Source organism: Apteryx rowi, unplaced genomic scaffold, assembly GCF_003343035.1.
Source record: "Apteryx rowi isolate R43461 unplaced genomic scaffold, aptRow1 scaffold_25, whole genome shotgun sequence".
In the NCBI taxonomy this organism is placed as follows: domain Eukaryota; kingdom Metazoa; phylum Chordata; class Aves; order Apterygiformes; family Apterygidae; genus Apteryx; species Apteryx rowi.
In genome coordinates this window covers 1,066,457-1,089,461 of record NW_020448863.1, presented here as the reverse complement: position 1 = coordinate 1,089,461, position 23,005 = coordinate 1,066,457, and the positions used below count along the sequence as shown (strand labels likewise).

Here is a 23,005-nt window from a genome sequence, read left to right as displayed (position 1 = left end):
GCAAAAGATCTCACTCAACAGCAAAGGTTCCAAATGGGAAAGAATTATCAGAAACTAGTAAGTAAGTGTAAGAAATATAAAACCATGCTCTTGAGGACATCTTCACCAAGACTTGCACGGTATTTTAAAGATGAGAGAGAGAGAAGACAGAAAAGAAACAAACGTAGAACAAAGATGTGTTTCAGTACACATTGAATACCATTTATAGGTTTCAACAACAAACCAGGAAAAATACCTTTGGAACAGTAATAAAGGAAAATACTGTTTTCAACTGTTTAAAATATATAAATGATTTTTTTTTTTTTTAACATAATTAAGTATCAGACAGACATGAGAATTGTATCACTAGTGACATAACAAAGCCAGGTAGAGGCACGAGAAAAGAAAAACACATCTGTTCAAATACAGCAATGTTGGTAAAACCCTCACTGTGGATGTCATTATGCTGACAAGTGTTTTTAGAAACAAGAACAAGAAACAACTTCTCTGAAGCACACACAGCTGCCATTAAAAGGACAGAAAAATCATGCCCTTAAACATGGGGGAGTAGAGAAATCAGCCTGCATTCAGGGTAGAACTGATAAATCACAGTGTTGGTGGATATTAGCATCTATAAATACAAGCAAACAATCACTACACATAGATACAACTCCACTACAGCCTGTGGGGATACAACATGGAATGAATAAGATGCTTTGCTAATCTAGAGAGGTTGCCTGAGATCATACTTTGAGTGATAAGCTTAAGTAGTTCCTGACTGATTAAAGTATTCGGGTTTAATTATTTTGATAGATCCCCTCAGGACATTATTAAACCTGAAACTACTATCTAGGTAAAATAAAAATGCTTAGAAAGCAGTAATTATAGTTAAGTTCATGGGACAAAATATGGCATAGCTGTCCTTCCTTCAGTTATACATCAGAAGGGAGTTTTTCCACTGCAAGCTGCTAAGAATTCAAGATCAATTCTAAAAGAAAYGGTTACATTTTTATTTTCTCATCTCAATCTCTCATTTCTGTATTATGTGGCTCTTTACATATGGAAAGTGAGAATATTTTATGGAAAACACAGCAAAAAAGCACTTAATGTTTTAAATATTCCTTTTATCTTTTTTCCTTCTAAGGAACTCTCATCCTCAGAAAAATGAAGATATAGATTCTGCCTCTGAAATTATTTAAACTTGAATCATGCAATTTGACAGACTGTTGGGTTTAGATTTTCAGAGTACCATCGGCACAGAAGTCTCTTAACTTCCAGATTTAAGGAACTATACTGTAAATAGTCTGATTTATCATTGGGCAATTCATATTAAAAAGCACATACAAGTCACTCAACATCAGTCTGCATAAATATTTAAGAGAGTAAATTCTCTTAAAAACACTAGCTATAGTATCTCAAATAATTGGTCTGTTGGAAAGCTGTATTCAATATTATATTAGAACCTCTAAAAAAATAGCATTGAGAAAAAAAGGCACCAGCTGAATTTGATTCATCCAAAACCATTTATCCTGAAAGCTACTCGCGTGCCAAACTTTAGGTTACTCAGAAATGAGGTAATACAATGCTTAATACTTAACAGATTTTTACAGGGAATAAAGAGTATTTCTTCTGGATAAGATCATATCCTGCTAAATGGTTCATTTTAAGGACTGGTATGATAGCCAAAAGATGGATTCTTTAGAAACAGATGTCTGAGGGATTTTTTCTTCATTATAGCTAATAGACACGAAAGTCTAAGAGACTCCACTGGTCTTGAAATGTATCTTCTCTCAAGTAATTATTTCAAGAATACTAAACTCTTCAAAGGGGCCAAGTTGTTTTTGTTTTGTTCTGCTTTTTGGGGGTTGGTTGGTTGGGGGTTTTTTGTCCTGAATTAAAACGATAGGTTCGTGCTATACAGTTGCTTTTCTTGTCTCTGACACTTGTTTTGACTGCTGGTAAGCCAGTTCAGCCTGATAATCAGGCAGAAAACGACTGATTTTTCTGCTAAGAGCTTTTGTACTAGTTTAGTGGGCTTCGCCAAAGGGAGATATAAGCACCAGCACCAATGCAAGGCAGGTGGCAAGAGCGTGTAGGTGGATGAGGTGCTAGATAAGCTCAGTTATATAGAAAACCCTCACCTTTTGGCTACACGCTGTCAGATACCTGAAACAGTCAGAAGTCAGTCCTGGAATGGGCACTTCTGCTGAAAGAAGGAGTTGGCAACGCATAGCCAAGCATTTGGGGAGGCTGGGCTACCCCTAATGGCAACAGACTGCACTTTGGGCATGTTAAAAGCAATTGTGGAAGCGCGGCCTAGAAAGCAAGACTATCCTGCAAAGCTGGACCAAAAGTCAGTCAGAGCTTAGTAAATATCTTGATATCCTGTGAGGCAGCAAACGTGACCTTACTTCTATATTAATGAACCCAATGAAAGAGTGACTATTCACATTAAAATTTCATTTTGGATTGCTGCTTATGTTAAAATAAATATCACAATTATATAATATTTATTTATATATTCAAGCTTACTAAATACCTTCTATAGAACATTGTCTATTACATGAGAGACTATGAAGAGACTTACTAAGGAGGTTCGGTCAAAGAGAGATATTGTTTTACACTCTGATTTTTTTTCCTCCCCCACTATAAAGAAAACATGTCCTCTTCAAATGTTCAATCTTTACAGTACTGCACATACCCAATGATTCTTTTTAACCAATGAAGGTCCTTTCACTAGTTCAAAAAGATTCAGCATGACCCACTTAAATATCACTCCCCTAAGAAGCGCTTGTATAAATCACGATTAAACCAAATCAGACCCACTTAACTTTAAACAAAAATCATTTCTTCATCTGTAAGGTACCCTAGCTATTTACAATGCACTCACAGTGCAACCCAACATAGCTTTTTCAAAAGAAGTTTATTATTGACTAGCCTAGATGAGAGTTTTATTCTGTTAAGGTAACCTCATTATTTTAAGTGTAATCTCTTTTAAAAGTTCTCCATGGAGAAATTAAAGTGAAACTGGTACGGAAGTATCTATTTGTGCTCTATCTCACTCTCTGCTCATCCTTTCCCCACATCATGTGTTGTTCCCTAAAACAAGAAGAGGGTTACTGGAGATTAAGAACATCTTGTCTTCATATGAAACCATACCTAATCATATCCAACTTTATGATGGAAATTGGGCCTACCACTCATCCTTTCTACAAGCTGAAATCTTTTATTTATTTTCAGGATTCTTTTTAGGGGGAAAAACAAACAAACACGTCAAATGACAGCTTGAAGGACATGCTTTTTATTTTCCCAAAGTACAGAGAACATTGTTTTTTCTATTAATCTATTTCAGTGTGCTGTCCGATGCAAAGAATGAAATACTTCATGTACTATTATATATACATGTATATATATACACACACACACACACAGAGCAGGGTATTAGAATAGAAAGCTAAGATTTCAACTTTTTGTTTAAGATTAGTTACTAAAAGGGTGCACAGATACAAATTTAGAAGTGTTGCTAGTTTTAGTGTTATCCTTCTGAATGTTATGCACATTGGCATAAGTAAAGATTACATTACGTTTGACTGAAAACTCACAAAAATATTAAAACATGTAAGGTGAATATGTCTAATCATTCTGCGGTCCATTTTATACTTCTGGCAGCACCATACCAGAACACAGGATGCAGAAATGCCAGAAACAAGTTAACAGAAATGACTTGCACTGGAAAAAGATTCCTTGTATTTTAAACAAGTTTCATGTGTTCACCTTTCTGCAAAAACTGTACCTCTTCCTTCTTTGGTACCTGTTTTTACTTGAAATTTCTCACCATTGCTGCCATCATTTAGCACCAGTGTAGCAAGAACTAAGAGAGTGCAAAAGCAGAACAATAAACAGCAGCCATCAGCACTAATTTCTGTGCCATCAGAAGTGAGGAGCTTTAAATTTTCAACTGATAAGGTTCCTACCATAGATACTATGGAGCTGAACCAAGGGTTCCACATTCAGAGGAAAAAAAAAAATGTACTCGTTAAACCACATCAGGTAATATTCAGCTTCTGAAAACACAGGGCTTCCAGTGATAACTTCCTTTTCTTTGCCAAAACATACACACATAAAAGATAAGGTTCTAGATCACCTAAGTGTCAATTGTTAAGCAGTCCTTAGAAGGTGCAACTGTTCAATTAAATTAGCCAGAATCTGTGGCTGTGACTTTGGCACCTAAAACAGGCGTAAGCCAAAGACTACCAGGAGTTAAACTGCTATTGCTGTTCAGTCAGAGGGGTAGAGGAGGTCAACATGCTCCAGGTAGTACTTACCATTTCACTTCTTTGGATGCCACTGGCTAAATGAACTAGTCAGTTTTACTTATTCTAACCCCTTACTCTTAATACATCTATAGTCAAAACAGAACTTAGATTATTTTTACTAGTCCAAAGTTTTATCCTGTACTGTTAAATTGGCAGGGGTCCTTAAATGTAAGAAGGAATTACTCCAGTGGATTTACATTCTATTTTAAGGCATACCCTTTCATTCAAATAAATCAAATCAAATATGAGAAAGAAATACATTGTTCCACTGGTTTGCCAATCCATATTACCTTTTCACAGGCTCTGTCTGCACAAGTGCTGCATCTGTCATGGCTTTCATCCACAACTCCATTTCCTTCCCTGTATCTGTGCAGAAATAATAGGTCCTCATGTTTGGATGAGCTGCCTGATTGGAAATGACATGGTCATAGCAATAAAAATATAAGATTCTGTAAAAGAAAAGAGGCAAATAAAAAAATAGAACAAATAGTAACATTATTTAATAAGATTTCTGAATATAATATTATCATAAAAAATATTGGAAGAAGTATTTCACAGTTATGTTCCTCTTTTAATGCATTCTCATTTACAAAGTAATTGCTTAAAATTTTCAATCATAGCTGCTTCTTCATTAATATACATGATTAAGAGTCCTTGCATTTCTTTGAATTATTTAAAAAAATCTTGATTATTCATTAATATAAGTGAACATAAATGAACATAAATAACATGCTTTGGTAAAGATTTTCACAGTCTGAATGACACAGTAAGTTTTAATTTGTACTTACCACTGTAAATAAATGATGTGCAGCTTAGCAGGCATTAAGAATAGCCAAAAGCAGCTCATAAAGCAAACAAACAAACAAAAAAAGGTCAGGAGAGAATATGTAGTAGATTGATTCATAACACCTGATTTATAACATGGTTAAAAATTAGCTGTGAAACATCCTAACAATGATTCATGAAATATTGTGATTTACGTGACAAAAATATCATATTTTATTTATATATAAAGATAACTGGTATCTAAATAACTACATACCCTTCATTAGTGACATAAATCTAGCTGTGGATGCATTTCACAATTCCAAAACACCAAATGCTATTTAAGGCTCACGAACTACAAATAAAAGGCTAGTAATAAACAATATTACAATATCCACCCTTTTTCTTATTCTAATAATGATGCTTGTATTTACATCAGACTAAATACTTGAATCCTTTGCTACAGTATTATGCAAAAATCAACTTCAGAAGTTGTTTGTCAACCCTATTTTGCATAATAACTCAGTAAAACAAGTTCTGATCACTAGGCTATTGTACTTTCAGATATAAAATTAAACTGAAAAATTGGATTCCCTCACCTTAAAAGCATATTTGCGGTTAATATGGTCCTCAGGAGAAAGAACGGATATCTGAAAACTGGGTAGAAGTATGCTACCCAATATTCCTTCTTCTTTCTCATCTATAAATACATAATCTTTGATTAGAGAAACAAAGTATTTTGATAGATGAAATACCCATTCAGACACTTTTACCTGAAAACCTGTATTTAACAAAACATGAAGAGTATCCAAAATTGTTTGCTTATTTATTTATTTATTTTTTACATGACACAAGAGAAGAATAGAGTGAGTTTACCTTAGAAGAAAATGCATTACAGAATCACCAAGCCAGACCGATATGTTAGGCAGGTACCTGCGTAGAGCCAGGGATGAGCGCGGTCAGCGTAGGGGTCATGCCACCCCTCCCTGCCACCACAGGCCACAGAAACCATGGCACACATGGGAGAGCAAGGGAGGGTGGAACAGTGTGAAAGCCTGTGAGCAGCACACACTCATGTATATTGTGCAGTGGGCTGAGAGGGAGGTCAGGAGAAGAGTTTACCACATCATTAGCCCATCCGCTTTGATAAATCCATCAATGACAGCAGATACTGCGAGGGAATTTGATTCTGCCATCTCCAGAGCCTTTTCTGGAAGTGGTTCACACTAGTCAGACCAGTATTTCTTGCTAGGAAACCACAGGAGATCTACCAGTCAGAGGAAGCATTTCTAAACGTTTCCTCTGGGAACCACAATAAATATTTTACTAAACAAATACAAGAATTCTCCTCTGAAGCCTCATACTAAATTCAGTTACTGCTGTGGAAAAATCAGATTTTAATCCAACTTCAACTGCATTTCTTAAAATAAATAACTATGGAGTCACTGATATTTCTGAATGCAGAATGGAGATATTTTGACTAATGGAGAAAAATAAAAGTTGAGAAACTTGCAGAAGACACATATGATATGAATACTGAATACGCTGATACTGGTTGCATCAATACAAAAAGGTGCCCTCCACTGGCATCCATTTGGTCATAAGAGTCAATTCTTCTCAAACACTTTATGCAGCCGATATAGTAAACTGGATATGAAGAAGTGTTTCATTACTGTTCAAATATATATTTCTAACAAAATAAACCATTTTCTATATATTATACTTTAGGATTAAGTTTTTCTTTGTTTTATGAAGTAAATAGGAATACATTCATCAAAAAGGACTTTAAGCAGGGGACATTTTTGGTTCTTATCTGCCCTAATTTATCATATGTTTAAATTTACTTGATTTTGCTTAAGGTTACCAATATTTAAAATATCAATACAAAAAAAAAAAAAGGATCAATAGTTAGTTATATTCAAATACTGTAAGTTCTGTCTAAATCTAATGAGTCCACACTTTCCTGTTGGCCAGAAACCCGTGAAAAGGACCTAAAGCCAAAGCCATTCCCACACCTGCAACCTACTAAGCCTAGTGAAATCTAGGTGACCTGAATATGGCCATCTTCAACCTTTTCCTGAGATGGACAAGTATTAAAAAAACAAACAAACAAAAACAAACAAACAAAAAAACCACCACTCAAAGTGCCCATGATGTAAAAGTTTATGCGAGCTGTCTTACAGAATCCACTACCTTATGGAAATCACCATGAATAGCTTCACCTATAGTTTTTCCATGGATCAGTGCTTATCTGCAGATGACTTCAAAACTAGGAAGATGGGTCAAGCTTCTAATTCAGTGACAAGAACAATACCTGCTATCTTTTGTCTAGTCAGTAAAAAATTACAAATACCTATGAGAGCAGAAGTATTTTAAAATACTGTTTCTAATTGCTGGCCTTGGAGACAATTTGCATATCCTTCCACTTGTTGATTGATGTCAGGCATATTAAGCCAAGAGTTGGTTTTAATTCCCTTTGACAACAGAGCACAGTCAATAATTACATTCCATTTGTGAGAATGTGTATATGTTCTAGATCATTTGCAACAAAAGTAGTATTTCCCCCAAAATTGTTTTACCTACAATTTTAGAATGATACATAAAAATAATAAATTAATATTTTAATTGGAAGTTACAACCAGCTTTTAAATCCAATTACGCTTTTAATAAGGGATAACTGGATGCAATTCACAAAGTCAATCTTAATTGTATTCCAAACACACAACTTCTATTCACAACCAATATTTTATGAGACTGCTCCAAACATTCTCTTAGTTCAAGATATTGCTCACAATAAATGACTATATCTATGTAATTAACATGAAAAATAGATACTCCAAAATTTCAAGCACAGAAAATTTATACTGCTACAGTTAAATAAACTACAGAAAAATACATATAAACGCCACAAAAAGACTATATCATATATGTGGATTTCCCTGGTTCTTGTTCAGACCACTGAATTCCAAAAAGCCACATTTTTTCATTGCAGTTATTTATGCAGGAAAAGCTCTTCTCAGCTATATTAGCATCACATGATATGCTAGATGTAAAAGTTATGCTTTCTAGGCTAGCTAGTTAACTGGAGAACTGTGAGTATGCAAGTATTCTGATTTAAAGGTAGCAAAGAAATGAAGGGGTTGGATTTAGTTTCAGGTACTCAACTGTCTACTAACAGGCATGCTTGAAACCACCTCTCCTCCCCCCTCCAATATTGACTCTGATAAACACAGCATTTTTTCCCCTGTCCCAGAATACATAACAAATTTGGGGTTTCTTACTTTATTTGGACTGCAGGTTTGGGAAACATTTTCCTCTCCTGCTAGATTACACTTTGCCCTGTTTGTTTCTGAGTAAGTCGCACTCACTAGCACCATATAAAAGCATTAAACATTTTCCATTGAGCAGCTGCATGTCTGGAGGACTTTGGGCTTTGTTAAAGGCATACTGCTACATTCCGCTTCCAGCTTTTTAAAATCTGTTTCCCATCAGATTAGCTTTTATCTACACATTGCATTGCCCCTGTACCCATCTTTACTTGTATGCAGTATATGAATAATACAGGAAGAAAATGGCAGATCTTTGTTCTAGTGCTAAGATCTTTTATTTGTTGCAACAATAACCATTTTGCATGAAAGCAGGAAGTCTTTTATATCCTTCAGTGAAACAGATAAACAGTATGCTCTAAGCTCCGAAAAAATACAGTGAAATAATTTTTCTTTTTATCTATAAAATAGATTTAGGCATTAGCTGCTCTCACTGTGACACCAATTGTACAAGTTCAATAAGATTGAGTGACTTTTTTTAAACAATTAGGCAACCAGAAATAGTGCATCCTAGGAGTAAGTGCATTGCTCCCCCTTTTCAATATCTGAGCCAGACTGAATTAACCTAACACACAAACTTTAAAGCACAGGGTTTAGAATGCAGGCTTGTTATACTTCCATAGTCATTTCCAATACCTTTAAGACTTTAAGACTACTGCTATGCATCTGTTTAATTCCAATTTATCAGCTTTAACTACTTCCTAGTAAGAGAATGATAGCTAAACATTAAGTTTATCATGAACAATTAGACTATTCTGCTTGTATTTCAGCTTATTTGGCACACTTTAAAATACAGCACAGGAAAAATTAAGATTATGGAGCTGCCTGAATTTATTTTATTTTTGATGTTTGCTTTGTTTTTGTGAGATATTTCATGTGCAGTTCTTTGGGTCAGTTTAATCTGGTCTTAACACAACCATAATGCAGCATTTCCTTTGGAAGGGAAAGCTTAAAGACTTGCTTAAAATAAGAAAATCCTGCAAGAGAAACCACACAATATGAAACGACTACTTAACTAAATACAGTATAATTATAGCACAACCAATGTCTCCACGACTGAAATTACAGCCCAGGTTTGACTCAGCAGTGGTTTAGCCAACAACATCTACTTTTTCGGGTAAAGAATTAAATCCTAATGATTATATTCCAATGATTTGGAATTTATAAACTAATAAACAGTTACAAAGACAGAGCTTTTATGTTTCATGGCCTGATTTGTCTTGATTACCATAGAGACATGCTGTACTTTTAACAGAACAGCATTTTAATTTCATCAGTCACTGCTTGCAGCATTATCAGCATCAACACTACTTATACCAATTCAAATAACTCTCATCCCAAACTGAAACACTTTCTTACCCATATATCCCTCGTAAGGCTGCAGATGGCTTTTACTGTTCACTTCCACATGTTTTGCTCTTAGTCCTCATTAAACAATTACTACTGTACCACTTATTTCAGGATTGAGTGAATTTCCATATGCACAAATCCCATTTGTTTATCCTCTCAGGAGTACTGCAGTTAATAATCTGTCACAGTGAAGAGATCACTTTTCTAACATACAGATCTCCAGACTAGAATTAAAAGCAGCTACATTTCCCCATTAAGGTAAGTCTGATGTAGCTACATAAAAGTACTAGCAGATTTCTTTTTTTGTTCCAAATACAGCAGAGACATCTACTCATATGGAACTGGACAACATTTCACTTAACAAGTGCTCACGAACAGTTATATTCCCCAAAGGCACATATATCCTCTCTATCTGTCCAAAGTCAGAGTTTCAGTCCTCCTTCACTATCCCTTTCATATTCCCTTTTCAGTTACTTAATTTGCATGAGAAGTTAGATTTAACTTGGCCTATATACTTCATAACAGAAGTAGTGAAAAAACTACAACCCGGAATATGAATGTATTAAAGAGGTGGCTGTGATGAGATTCGCCCTTTGAGCATACCTGAAAGGCAGGAAGCAATTATGTGAAATCACTAACTAAGAAAGGAAGAGAAAAAGATATATATACCAGGCCAGGATATGGACAGCTACACCACTGTTTTATCCATCAAGTTAAGCAACAGCTTCTTTCACCCTCTATTCAAGTAGAGGGTCAAAATTTATTTTAAAAGACTTTAAATTATAATGAAAATAAAAATCTAAAGTTATATTAGGGCTCTTACAGACTTCATTTTAATGAAGTCTTCATTTTTTATGCTTCCCGTAAAATTAACAAACCTGTCCCGAATGAAGCTTACCTCTGTAATAGAAGAGACACAGATCCGAGAGCACAAACCACCGTTTCTTCCACAGCTTCATCCCAGTACTGTCCTGTATTAGTCAAAGTGATCAAATAAGAACTTTCAGGCTTTTAAGAGTAAACAGGTCATAAAGTAAACTGTGTACTACATAACGGTGGCATTGTGCTAGTTGTTCATTTTCCAGGCTAAGTGCTCATTTTAAGTATCTCTGATTTCTCATCACAGATCTGTTACTGAACACCAAGGTGATAATCCAGGAGGCCTGAAGTTAACATAATTTAAGAATTAAATGAGAGCCCATTATTTTAACAAGCTAGAGACTACATTTTACAGTAAATAGTAAAATTACATACACATTTTTAAAAGGAAATGAATAAGGTGAAACTTAAAAAAAAAAATCCTTCTTTGTTGCTTTCTGAGGAAACTATCTGCTGAACTTCATCCTCTACTAGCACTCATATCTGAAACAAATTTCTTTCCCACATAAAGTTTATTCCTAAAGCAATTTCATTTTCTTTTATGTTTATAACCAATTTGCACTGCACAGCTCAGAATGAAGGACTGCCACCACTACTGCAGTGTAAATAAGCTGAAGCACTGCAGCGTGCACATCCTGGTAGAATTAGATTTAATAAATATGTTAATCTGTTCCGAGAAGAAAGGTATGTGTGAATTATCAATATTCTTGTAGTGAATAGGTTTTTGTGACAACCAAGAAGAGAGATTCTATAATGAAATTTGGAGCTTTGCATATGCTCAACTAAAAGTATTTTTTTCTTTTTTTCTTTTTTCTTTTGAGAAAAGTCAGCATAATTTTTAGCCTCTTATTTCAAGCCCTGCTCTTCTTGGGGTGGGGCAAGGAGCTGAAAGAGGGAGAATAAAGGGGAAAGCAAACATTAGATAGGAAAAAGTATTCAGAAAAAGCTAAAAAAAAAAACAAAAAAAAAACCTTTGCTGCCAAAGTTTTCATAAATAGGATAACTGGGCACTTTATAGCACCTTACTTCTGAGGACTTCAAAGTCATTTAACAAACACTAATGAAGTCTGGAAGTACTGTCTATAGCAGTCAACTCCTATTTCACAGCTGGAAAGGCAGACACAAAGCAGGGAACTGGCTTCCTCACCTCCCTGCCACGGTCACTAACTCAGCAGCGGATCAGAACGCAGCACCCCTGGCCCCAAGGACACTGGTCACAAAAATCAATCTCAGGATTTGAAAATACTCCAAATTCTTCATTATAAAGAGTTATCTCAATCCCTTAGACAGACTTTTTAGGGAAACTGTTGGGTAACACTGCATTTATCCTGTCATTCAAAATATCAACAGGTTGCTGCATGGCCAACTGGAAAATTGCGCAGGCAATGAGACACTCAAGGAATGTCTTTTCTGCCTTGTTTAGACATAGCAGATAGAGGCACACAGAGGGATGACATGGTTCCCATATTTTAAATTCTTTCCTACTTTAAAGTAAATCCTTTCTGTACCAGTGTATTTGCAAATCATTGTTTCCTCTTGACTGTGATAACGTTATAACAACTTCTCAGTAAACACCTTCAGAAAAAAAGTTGATTCTGGGCTCAAAATTGGTAGAAAAACTACAGAAGGATGGCATTACATGCAATGAGATAGCACATCCTGAGACAAAAAAACAATGTTATTTTACTTTCAAAGAGAAACCTGCACAGACTTTCACTGTACATTTCTGAAGGCCTGTAGATTTCTGAGGGTAATACTGATTGGCAAAACTCTTGAGTAAGTTGACTTTCAGTTACTACTACAACATGAAAATATACAGCATTCATTTCTTACGAAAAAACAATCAAGCATCATAGCATTTAAATCATTTTACATATAAACTGTACCCAATGGTATACATCTTAAAATATATGTTTTTATTAGTAAAATAACATACTTGTACACTAAAACAGACTTTTTAATATTAACATAGTATACAATTTTTTAGAAAAGTAACATTTTTCAATTAATTTATACGCTGAATATGCATTCTGAATATTTCTCTATTAGTTTGACATAAACCAAGAGACATACATAATAGCAAGAATCTTTAGAGCATTCCACTAAGTTGCTTCAGCTCCATAATTGTAGCTTTCCACACATGAAATTCACTGCAAAGCATCTCAGAATAAAAAGTGAGATCATCATAGTGAGGAATTCATCATTTTACCACCAGTATCTGTCTAGATTTTTCAAGCCCTTTGTGTATTTTGGAGAGAAACAGATAAAATACACCAGTATTCTGTAGTTGTCTGATGTCATTACTCATCAGAATGTTATCCAATAAGTAGCTAATTATAATTAATTAAAAAAACCATGCATCAGGTCCTCCCGATTTATAGCTTTGCTCTAGTATTCCTGCCATTATATTTTACACAAATGACTGTTTTTCATACATTAGACACCTTACAAAAGAAAAGGAAGGGGGTGGGGAGTACCTGCTTGTAGAGCCAGCCACGCCTAACAACAGGTGCATTAGGATTCCTCTTTATTGAGTTTGATCTCTTTCCAAAATTATGAACCTTCTTTGAAGATCGTGATGTCTAAATTAAATTGAACAGGTTAAAGAAAACCACATCAATATCTGTTGACTTTAGAAAAATCATAATGCATTTTCTTTTCTTTACGATTTTTCCCTTATGTGTGCCCCTCTGGAGGTTTGCAGAACATGAACCTTATTCCTTTTTTAGATAAATAATTATTACAATGGCTCTGCTGACTTCAGCATTTCTTTCTTTTTCCTCTGTAGGAAATTTAAAGACAACTCCCAAGACACGTACTTAAAAAGTTTTTTTTTTTTTTTTAGCAAGAAGAAAAAAATATGTATATATCTGACTTTCTTATAAAGCAGGTAGAAAGTCTACCAAGCTGTAAAGAGAGAACTAAAACTAATAGAGTTAATATTAATAATGGAAAAAAAAATTCATCATTTGGGCAAGAAAATTCTACTCTTTCCTGCTTGCATCAAAGCCCTGCTTGCAAATGTGCTCAGATTTCCACAAGGTGTAATTCCAAGAGTTCTCACTGGGTCTCCCCCCTTTCATAATATATACCATAATTTTTTTATTCTCTCTCTTTCTCCTCAAGACCCTTTCCCTCTATAATCTCTTGGTTTGTTTGAATATTGATTATTTTACCGGCTTGCTCTAGGACCTACTTTGAAGTCTTTTGCCCTGTAACTCCAATGCTTTTTTCTGCTGTTGATTGTACCTTTCACATCCTTATAGCTATGCAATGATCAGAGATGGTTAAGAGAAACAGGATAAATAACCTATCTTAGATTTCATTCCTCTTCCACATCAGAAATCAAAAGAAATGGGAAGAGGCACAAAGAAAGCTACAGTGCTTTGCCATTCACACTTCATTCTTTTCTGTTTACATTTAGAAAGTTTGTCCTGCGGTTAAAATAGCTAAACATTTACTTTTGTTTTAAATTCTGTAAAAATTGGTGACTCAGGGGCCAAGCAATGTGGCATTGACAATATCCCATTCTGCAAAAGTAAAATTCAAAATAAGTTTTTCAAGCTGCGTTCTTGGCTCTGCTCCAAATCCACCACTTTAATTTAGACAATATAACCTTGTGCTTCAGCTTCTCCCTCCCTACCGCTCAGGCATTTAACTAATGATAAGGTTATGCAAAGTTCCTAAATGAGATCCTCAAATAGGAAGGCTAAACAAATATGCTCCCTATCAGTTTTTGTTGCAAATTAGGGTGCAGGGATTCTCTGTGGAAATTTTCTCGACATTCACCACAACACTGAGCTGTGTTTTTTACACATGCTTCAGAGAACTCCATAGTGGATTAAAAATTCTAAATTGAAAACTGAATTCAAAATGATGGGCAGCTTTTGCCAGTAATACCACTCCATTCATTGAAAAATACGAAATAGCTTAGTCTAAAAAGAATAACGTTACAAAAACTTTCATGGTGTCGTAGATTTAAGACAAACGTATAAAGTAAAACAAGGTTGTTTTGTCTTTCTTTTTTAAAGAATCGGGTGTGGATATAAAAGAATAGGGTTTTTTTTAATTCACTTGGAGATACAGAAATTTGACCGAACTCAGTCTGGAAAACAAAATGGAGCAAGCAATTGAAAAAATAATTCAAAATAGAAGTTCAAATCTTTAGCATTTTCATCTGGAAAATCCTATCATTGCATAATGGATGAAGGTTTGTAAGATGCCAAGACATATTAACAGAATTGATAGCTCTATAGCAACATTCCAAAATTTGGATGGCTCAAATTATGAAGCTGTAAAAAAGAATACACAGAGAACCTGTAACAATCTGGAGCACAGAGGATTAACTCTATATCCAACTCTGTTAACTTGCAGTGGCGCATCACACAGGAGCTGCCTCAAGACATGCATGAGCAATTTATAGCACTCACACCTGCTCTATGATTTGGTACTAAAGGTTCAAAAACCTCTCAGGAGTGTTCCAGATCTCTTGAGTTTGTAAAACAGTTAACCTATTAGGGATGCTTCTGAAAACACAAACCACCTTAATACTACTAGTATCAAGTCGGCTAACAAATTCAAGTCATTTAAATAGACTTCTCTTCAGCAGGTCTGATAACAAACCAGATTGTCTCCAATTTCACTGAGCTCAGAACAGATTTTAAAGGGTTAATTATACATCTTACCAACTATGAATACAAACTTCCATTAATTGAACAGAGCATCACAAGTGTTTTCTAATTTTAGTTATTAGAGAGAACACTCTAGATGACTCATGCCATTATTTTACCACACTCTGCATAAAAAGAGTATCTGTTCACAAGCAGTTCTGAGCCTCAGGACAGTAAGTATTTTAGGATATTGAAATATCAGAGGAGTATATATAAACTAATTATCACCCCTCAAACTTGTAAAATCATATCCTCCTCTTTCCCTCCTCTCATTAAGCCTGGGATCCCCTGGTCATCTTATGCTCCCTCACATGCACATATCTAATACATCTCAAACTGAGGAAACAGGAAAAAAGGAAAGAAGGAAAAATGAAGGGGTTCAAATTTTTTCCACCCTACAGCACTAAAAATACAGTCCACAGGACATATTGCACAGCTCTGGCTTCTGAAGAAGGCAAAGAAAGTCATATCTGCTACATCTGGCCCCTGTTCTGAGGAAAGGTCCCAGCTGCTGTGATGTCTCTGAAAGCTGAGCCTATGGGACCCAGAGCAGTTCAAGTACTGAGAAAGAAAATACAAAACCTAGCCACTGATATCCACACTTACCCCTACCTGGAGAAAACAAAGGCTAGCAGGGTTTTGAACTCTGGGCAACAGATCAGTTTGCATCTGGGGCTGCACACTCAATTACTCTGTAAGCTGCTCTCCACCTAGCTGGTAGGTGACACAGAATTTACCAAAGCCTCTTCCCCAGTTTCAGAAGTACCAAATTTATCTATTAAATGATCTTTGATTAACACAAAAATAGATGAACACAGAAGTTACTATTTCTATACTTTGAAAGCAAGGCTTGAGAATCTTACTAATAGAAAATTCTCTGCATATGAAGTCAAAAAGAAGAGAATCTAAGATTTTTCTCATATTCAACTTAGATTTAAAAATGTGTTTCTAGTCTTTAAGGCTTAGATTTTCTTCCAAACCACAAACTGACATGATGCTGCCTTCTTGATTTTGTAGGCAATTTCTATGCCTTCCACTATTGCAGTTCTCCATGAACTGTGTGGGTTTCTGCCTCAGCATTTCAGCTTGCACTAGAATGGTCTCCCAATCATTCCCCCCCCGACTGTGCACTGGTTTGCATCATAGACCAAACTGGATTTCTGTGGATAAAAGTAAAACTGAAGATGCACAAGGAGCACTACTCAACTAGCCTGGAGTTAACCCACTAAAACGCAAGTAATATGGATATTCAGCCCTGAGCACTGCTTTTGCTCTACACATTTGATCCTGTATATACACACACACGTACCTCAGGACTATTACTCTAAAATTTCTGACTAACCTGAAACCTGATGTAACACGCATGGCTATATCTAAACTAGCCATTTAAAGCTGGACTGGCTTGAGCACTCTATGAATATCTAGAAATAAATTGATGAATATTCACAAACAAATTGCCCCATATCCTAGCTGTAAAGGAGACATGAGGAGTTCTGCAGCAGTTGTCTTAGGCTAACACTCCATTCCAGTTACTAAGAGAAACCACTAGTGTTGGTCTGCTGATAGGTAGGACAGTCACGAAGAGCAGAGAAGAGGAGCTGCGGAGGGGCACTGGTTACATTGCTTATTTTATGTACACATTAAAAAGCTGATATCCTAAATGCAGTTCAGGACACGCAATCATATTTGTCTAGGTAAGGATTTTAACTACAAAATAAAAAGAACTGCAACTGCAAAAACTACTTCTTCATTTTAAAAAGAAGGCTGGAAACATACACCTCTTGTAGCAATCACAAGCCTACACAGATCTTTCCTGCAGCCAGAGGTCTGTGCTAGTGACTCCAGATTTAGAAATACACTTCAGGCTAACAAGGAAGAAAGCAGCACTTAACAGAGCACTCTGACCAGAACTTTCCTGTATTATTTGGCCAGCATCGTTTATGTAGTGGGGAAGGAAGAGAAGACTTCTGCCAGGGAGAGATTGGTTTTGCCTCACCTCATCTTTTGTATTAGCCTCTAGGCAGCAATAGACTCTAACAAGTATTTCTAGAACAAAGGAAAAACTTCTCCAAGTGCCATCTCTATTCTAGATCAACTAATATTAATAAAAAAGAGAACATATTTCCACATCCCTCAACTGTCTGAAACTTTAGTTGTACTACAAAAACTTTTACCTCAGTTCCTCCTTATCTTCCAATATTAGATGTGTTCATGACTTTTCTCTGCAAACAGAACCACCTAAAAAAAACAGGTGTGGCAAACCCACGGAGCATCCTTCTGTTCCATAATTTACTTTTCTCACCAATATCTTACTTCTCTTCTCTTATGCTGTAATACACAGAACCTCCACATATTATATTCAAATTCTGACATGATAGCCCAAGAATTTCAGGCTCTACTGTTGGAGAGATGAACAATAAAAGCATAGAAGAAAATGAGGTGTGCCATCCAGGTACACCCCATAGGTGATTTCTAAACAGTTATCTTTTAATTTATCTTATTCAACCTGTTAGCCTTAAAGAGTCACCAAAAAAGGCTGACTAATACTAGCTGTGGTTCTACTTTGCAAATATTCATCTCCTGAAAACAAAACTATTAAAATGATGTAACAGCAATTCAGACAAGCTTACATTTGAAACTGATGAACAATAATTGCACATACAGTCACATTAATCACATTAATATTTTAAGTGTATTTAATAATTGGAATAAGGGTTAGGAGCAATGAAAAGAAGCACAAAGGCCTGTGTTTCTTTAAAATATAATTAAATAATTTCCACAGGAAGCTAAAGTATCATTAATCAAAGATGTAAAGAAATTACAATAATTACCCTGCAGCAATCTCAGTTTCCTTCTAAAACATAACGAAACAAACATGCTAAAGGACATGCTTTTAACCGCTCATTTGAAAGAGGAGTGTGAAAATATGTTTGTAAAACAAGTGTTCCAAAATTGGAATTCATTTCCTACACTTAACCTGAAAGCGCTTCCTAGCCAGTTCTGTTATAACTCACTTTTTATGTAACTATTACTGTAATCATTGCCACCATTACAATTCTAAGATAGTTTTTTTTTTTTTTTTAAACTGGCTTACCTGAATGGACTTAAACATGACTTTACTGAACTTGAGACTATGAACTTTGTTACTGTTTACAATTCACCTGTGATTCTCTCTTTTCCAGCAGCACTGACAGATTAAGGCACTCCTTGAAAGCTAGGGGCCTTTTCTCATTACATAATGGTTTTCAAATGTAGGTTGAGGATTCTGCCTGGCTAATGAAATATTTGTAAAAACAAATAAGAAGTTTCAAAAACACACTTAAAGCAGCTTGTTCTGTATGCAAACTTACAATGTTTCTTTTCTGTAAGATGAAAAATAAATTATTTCTATTCAAACTTTCTAAAATTAAGGAATCTGCAGACACTCTGAACTATATTTTCTCTTGCAGACTGGATTAATCTGCTGCACTTTTCAGAGTTAAGGTTTTCAATGCTTAGCAAAATTATATATATTTGTTTTTTTTTTAAATGCTACCTGCCAAGTAGAAGACATTACAAGGCTCTTGTCCCTAATCACTGACCAAAGCTGTCAACTTGGTGTTCTAGTTTTTCTGAAAGATTGCTTGACTGATAATGACAAAACTTAAGTAAAACAGTTATGCAGTAAGTGCCCTTTCCTTTTATGAAGGCTCTCCAAACAGGAAAAAAATGCACACAGTATTCTCACCAGCTTAGTCCAATAATCTTAAAGTACATATTATTGAATCTATCATGTGGATAAACATCTGGGGGATCTACCTTAACCTTCACAGAAGTCAGATTAAGGGAGAACCTGGGACATGATGAAGCTAGGGCAGCCTAGGAATGGAATCCAGGTCTTCTACTTTCAGCCCGATGACTGCGAGTCATGATGTATGTGCTTAAATACCTACTGCACGGTCAACACCCATTTTGCTTGTAACCATTTACAGACAATCATAGTTCTGTGTGTTTTACCTGAATAAATCTGGTCAATTGTTTGTACCTCTAGCAATTGCCACAATGATGCCTACCCAGATGTCTGAGCAGTCACTCAAAATTTTGCTGTTTCACACTTATTTGACTGGAAAGGTTAGATTCCATAAACAATTTAAGTAGGCGCAAGTCACAGGATCCACGATCTCTGAGAAAAATTGCAGCTTCTGTGACAATTTTTTTCAGACACCCAAGCTTCCAAATCAAACATGAAAGGAGCCAAATGCCCCAAGACAGATATAGTTTTGTTTCTCTTTTCACAAAGACTACTAATAGCAAAGTTTCTCTGTGAATAGCACTCTAGTACCTTATGGAATAACTGAGTATTTTTACTTTTAATTTAATTTGGACACAAAGACTTACTCTGCCCACAGGGCTCATCGGAAGAGCAGCATAATCTGATGTCAAATTATAGTTAGTTGCTTCACATATCATGCTTACTGGTCGCTCTTTCTTTTCTTCAGATGTCATAGCTGCAGCAGTCCTGAAAATAGAATTTGTAATAGCACTAGAACATGCTGTGTGTGCAGACTGCTATTAAAAAGCATTCCTAGATGTTGCCTAATAGGAACTGTGTCCTACTTTTCCTATTTTTAAGCAGTTCACATTTCATTGTAAAGGTACCTGTACTGTGTTTTAAAAAGGCCATTAAATTATATAGCAAATGAAAAATTAAATTTATCACAGATGAATTCTCTATTATTTTAAGCAGCTGGTGGGAGGGAAAAAGACAGTTATGACCATGAGGTTGGAAGGGAAAGAAATGTTCTTCAAAGACCCCATTTGGCTTTGACCCACTTGCGTGAAAGCACTCATGTTTGTTCAATTTCTCATATTCCAAGTCTCTCAGTCATTGCTCTAACCACTCTATTTCTGGTGTTGCAGCAATGGTGAGGAATAGGACACCCAACACTCGGCCACATATAATATCTTGAGGTCAGGTATGACTATGTGATACACTTTCTCATAGTGTTTAGGTTTTCAGGAAAGACTTTGTTGTGTATGCTACAAAATTAATGCAAAGGTAGCAAAACAGGTTATTACTCAACTATTCAGAAAGTGTCTAGACTAGCCAGGAAGGTAGCCAAATGAAAAGAGACTATTAGGCAAAACAAGATAAACTAAATACACTTGATGTTCCTTATATGATTCAAAAATAGATCCCTTGATGGTAATTTACTGGATTGTTAAAAAAAAAAAAAAAAAAAAAAAAGCTGTTTGCCAAAACTAGAGCTGAATAACTCAAGTGACAAATGAAAATCCACACAATTATACACAGTGCAGTTCTATTATATAATCAATTTGGGCTATGGTTTTTATCTTAAAAATTAGTATTAAGTATCACTTTCATATAATTAAAAAAACTCCTAGTATCACTCGGGAAAAGTAAAGTTTTGCAAATAGAAATCACTGGAGCATATGGCAATATTAACATATTTTAAAACATATGTATTTTGTAGCCTTAAAAGGATGTCACTTACTGTTCATTCACAACAAAAATACAGTTGTCCTGGGATGGCTGTCCCGTCACTGGATGTTTGCAGGTTACTTTTCGTTCATTATGACTGTGGAAGAGAAATAAGAAACTTATATAGACACTAGATATGTAACTTTTAAACTCAAGTATATAAATCCAGTACATCAAGGATATAAGCCCAGTGAAAGTAATTACGAATATTTCATTATGACATGTAACTTCATGTTTCTCTTCATAACCTATACACACACATACACACACTCATAAAAAGAACAATTCAAAGAATTAAAGAACTTTCATGAATACTCTGGAACTGGATGCAGAACATTTGCATTGTGTTGGTTAATGTTTTTGACTTTAAACACTAGAGTGGTAAGAATGTTACCAGCTCATATAGGATCATTGATAATTCACTCCAGCAAAGCCTTTATATATTCTTAAATGGGATTTCAGCTAACCAGGGAAAAGTTAAATGTAAACAAAACATTAACTGTTCTGTAGGGGTAAAATAACCATACACTACAAGCAATTTTCTTCTAGCTGAGAGTTTGATCCTGATCATTGAAAAATCTCAGATGATATGGATAAATCAACTGAAACAGTGATGTGTCCAATCGTGCTTCTGCTTCCGTTGGCAATTCCTCAGCGCAGAGTGCGAGGGCTGCCGCAGCACCCCTGCGAGTGCCTTTGAGAACGGGGCTGAGGGCTTCACCGCCCTGGCACCACAGAGCTCTCACTGCACAGGATCTTGCCTCCGGGCACCGCAGCTGGTTGCAGCAGCACCCAGAAGGTGGAAGGAATTGCCAAAATCCAACAGCTACCAGCTGCCACCAGTCAGGGAAGAAGAAACATTTTGACTGGAGTGTCTCAGCATCCATCCCAACTGGAGAGGGAAGGGAAGAAGGAAGAGGAGCTGCCTTCACTGACAAGGCTCGTCCACCAGCTGGCAGCTGTATCTTGCTCCTGCYGCACCCTGGGGCTTTCAGGCCCCAACTTCCAGGCACGTCACAGGGTCTCGCAGCCCCAGTCGTGCTAAGAGTGCAGTTGGGGCCTGCCAGCGTGGAGCTGCCCATGGCCACGGAGGCGACACCACACTTCCATGAGAAGCAAGGGTGGCTGAATGGCAATAACCCCCCGTGAGCGCTCGGACCCCAAAATCTAGTGAGAAGGCAGCAAATGCGTACTGCCAAAATTTAAACCTGGTTCAGCGATTAGAAAGCATACAAGCAGAAATCACAAGGAGAAAGGGTAATGAGCTCATACCACGCAGATGTGTTATTCAGATATTTCCAAACTGCTTCATAACAAACTCACCTCTTTTATGCTTCTAATGCTTCAGTAATCTATGTAATCTATGTAATTAAGTATTTTAGTATAATACAAAAGTCTGCAGTGTCCAAAATCAACATTATAAACCAAGAAGAAACAATAATCCCTTTTGATAGTATTTACTTCTGCAAAATAATCTACTTATCCAAAGTACATGATAACAATTTTTTCACATGTGCAAGACACCTTCTGTAACTCAATGCTCTTTTTGTCACGAGTTCAACCCTGCAAAATATTCTTGGACAGAGAACAAACAGGGAGGAAAAAAGTCTGCTTTAGCTGCAAGGTATCAGAAGAGGTGCAGAACAGAAGCTTTGAGTGCCATTTTATCCCTCTTCACTGCCTCGTTGCCTACTCTTTTTAGCTTTTTAAACAACGAAGCACAGCTCAGCTTGCAAACGTTAAGCTTTCTACTCTTTCAGCTTCCCCGACCAACTTAGAGTCAACACAGCGATCTTTACATTCCCCTGATTTCTTGAAAATTCCTTTGGATCATGATCATTTGGCAAGTTTAGAACATGACTAATCGCAAGTTCCCTCCACACAAAAGCCTAATACAACATTTGCAGCTACGCTCATGGACGATGGGCATTTGGATAAATCTGCACAAACCTAAACTGCCAGATCATAGAGATAAGCCAGTTATTTTTTTTTTTTTTGCCGCAGTTTATTGGAATTTTAAAATCCTACTGGTACCTAAATGGATGGCTGTTATGGAGGTTAACTAATGAGCTAACCAACTCCGGTACTTTTTCTTCTCACTATAGTCAGAAGAATTATAAGTTTAGCTTCTAAACAAGCTTCTGTTATAAAAGTGCATCCATCCAAAGAGGGGACTGGAGAGAGACTCCTTGAGCATGCATGTGCCATTTCTAATTGCCATGATCCTGCAGTGCCATT

General features: G+C 36.0%; 1 protein-coding gene across 1 annotated transcript in view; it reads right to left on the bottom strand.

Annotated features, from left to right (window-relative positions):
* Positions 1–20,837, bottom strand: part of PLEKHA5 (pleckstrin homology domain containing A5) — a 74,340-nt gene extending 53,503 nt beyond the window's left edge. Inside the window, exons 1-6 of the mRNA XM_026066930.1 lie at positions 20,781–20,837; positions 19,663–19,783; positions 13,093–13,197; positions 10,635–10,707; positions 5,660–5,760; positions 4,586–4,701 (exon numbers count right to left, since the gene is read on the bottom strand). Coding sequence (XP_025922715.1) covers positions 4,586–4,701; positions 5,660–5,760; positions 10,635–10,707; positions 13,093–13,197; positions 19,663–19,770 — 503 coding nt within the window. The 5' untranslated portion in view covers positions 19,771–19,783; positions 20,781–20,837. The remainder of the gene's footprint in view (positions 1–4,585; positions 4,702–5,659; positions 5,761–10,634; positions 10,708–13,092; positions 13,198–19,662; positions 19,784–20,780) is intronic.
* Between the last annotated feature and the right edge of the window lie 2,168 nt (positions 20,838–23,005).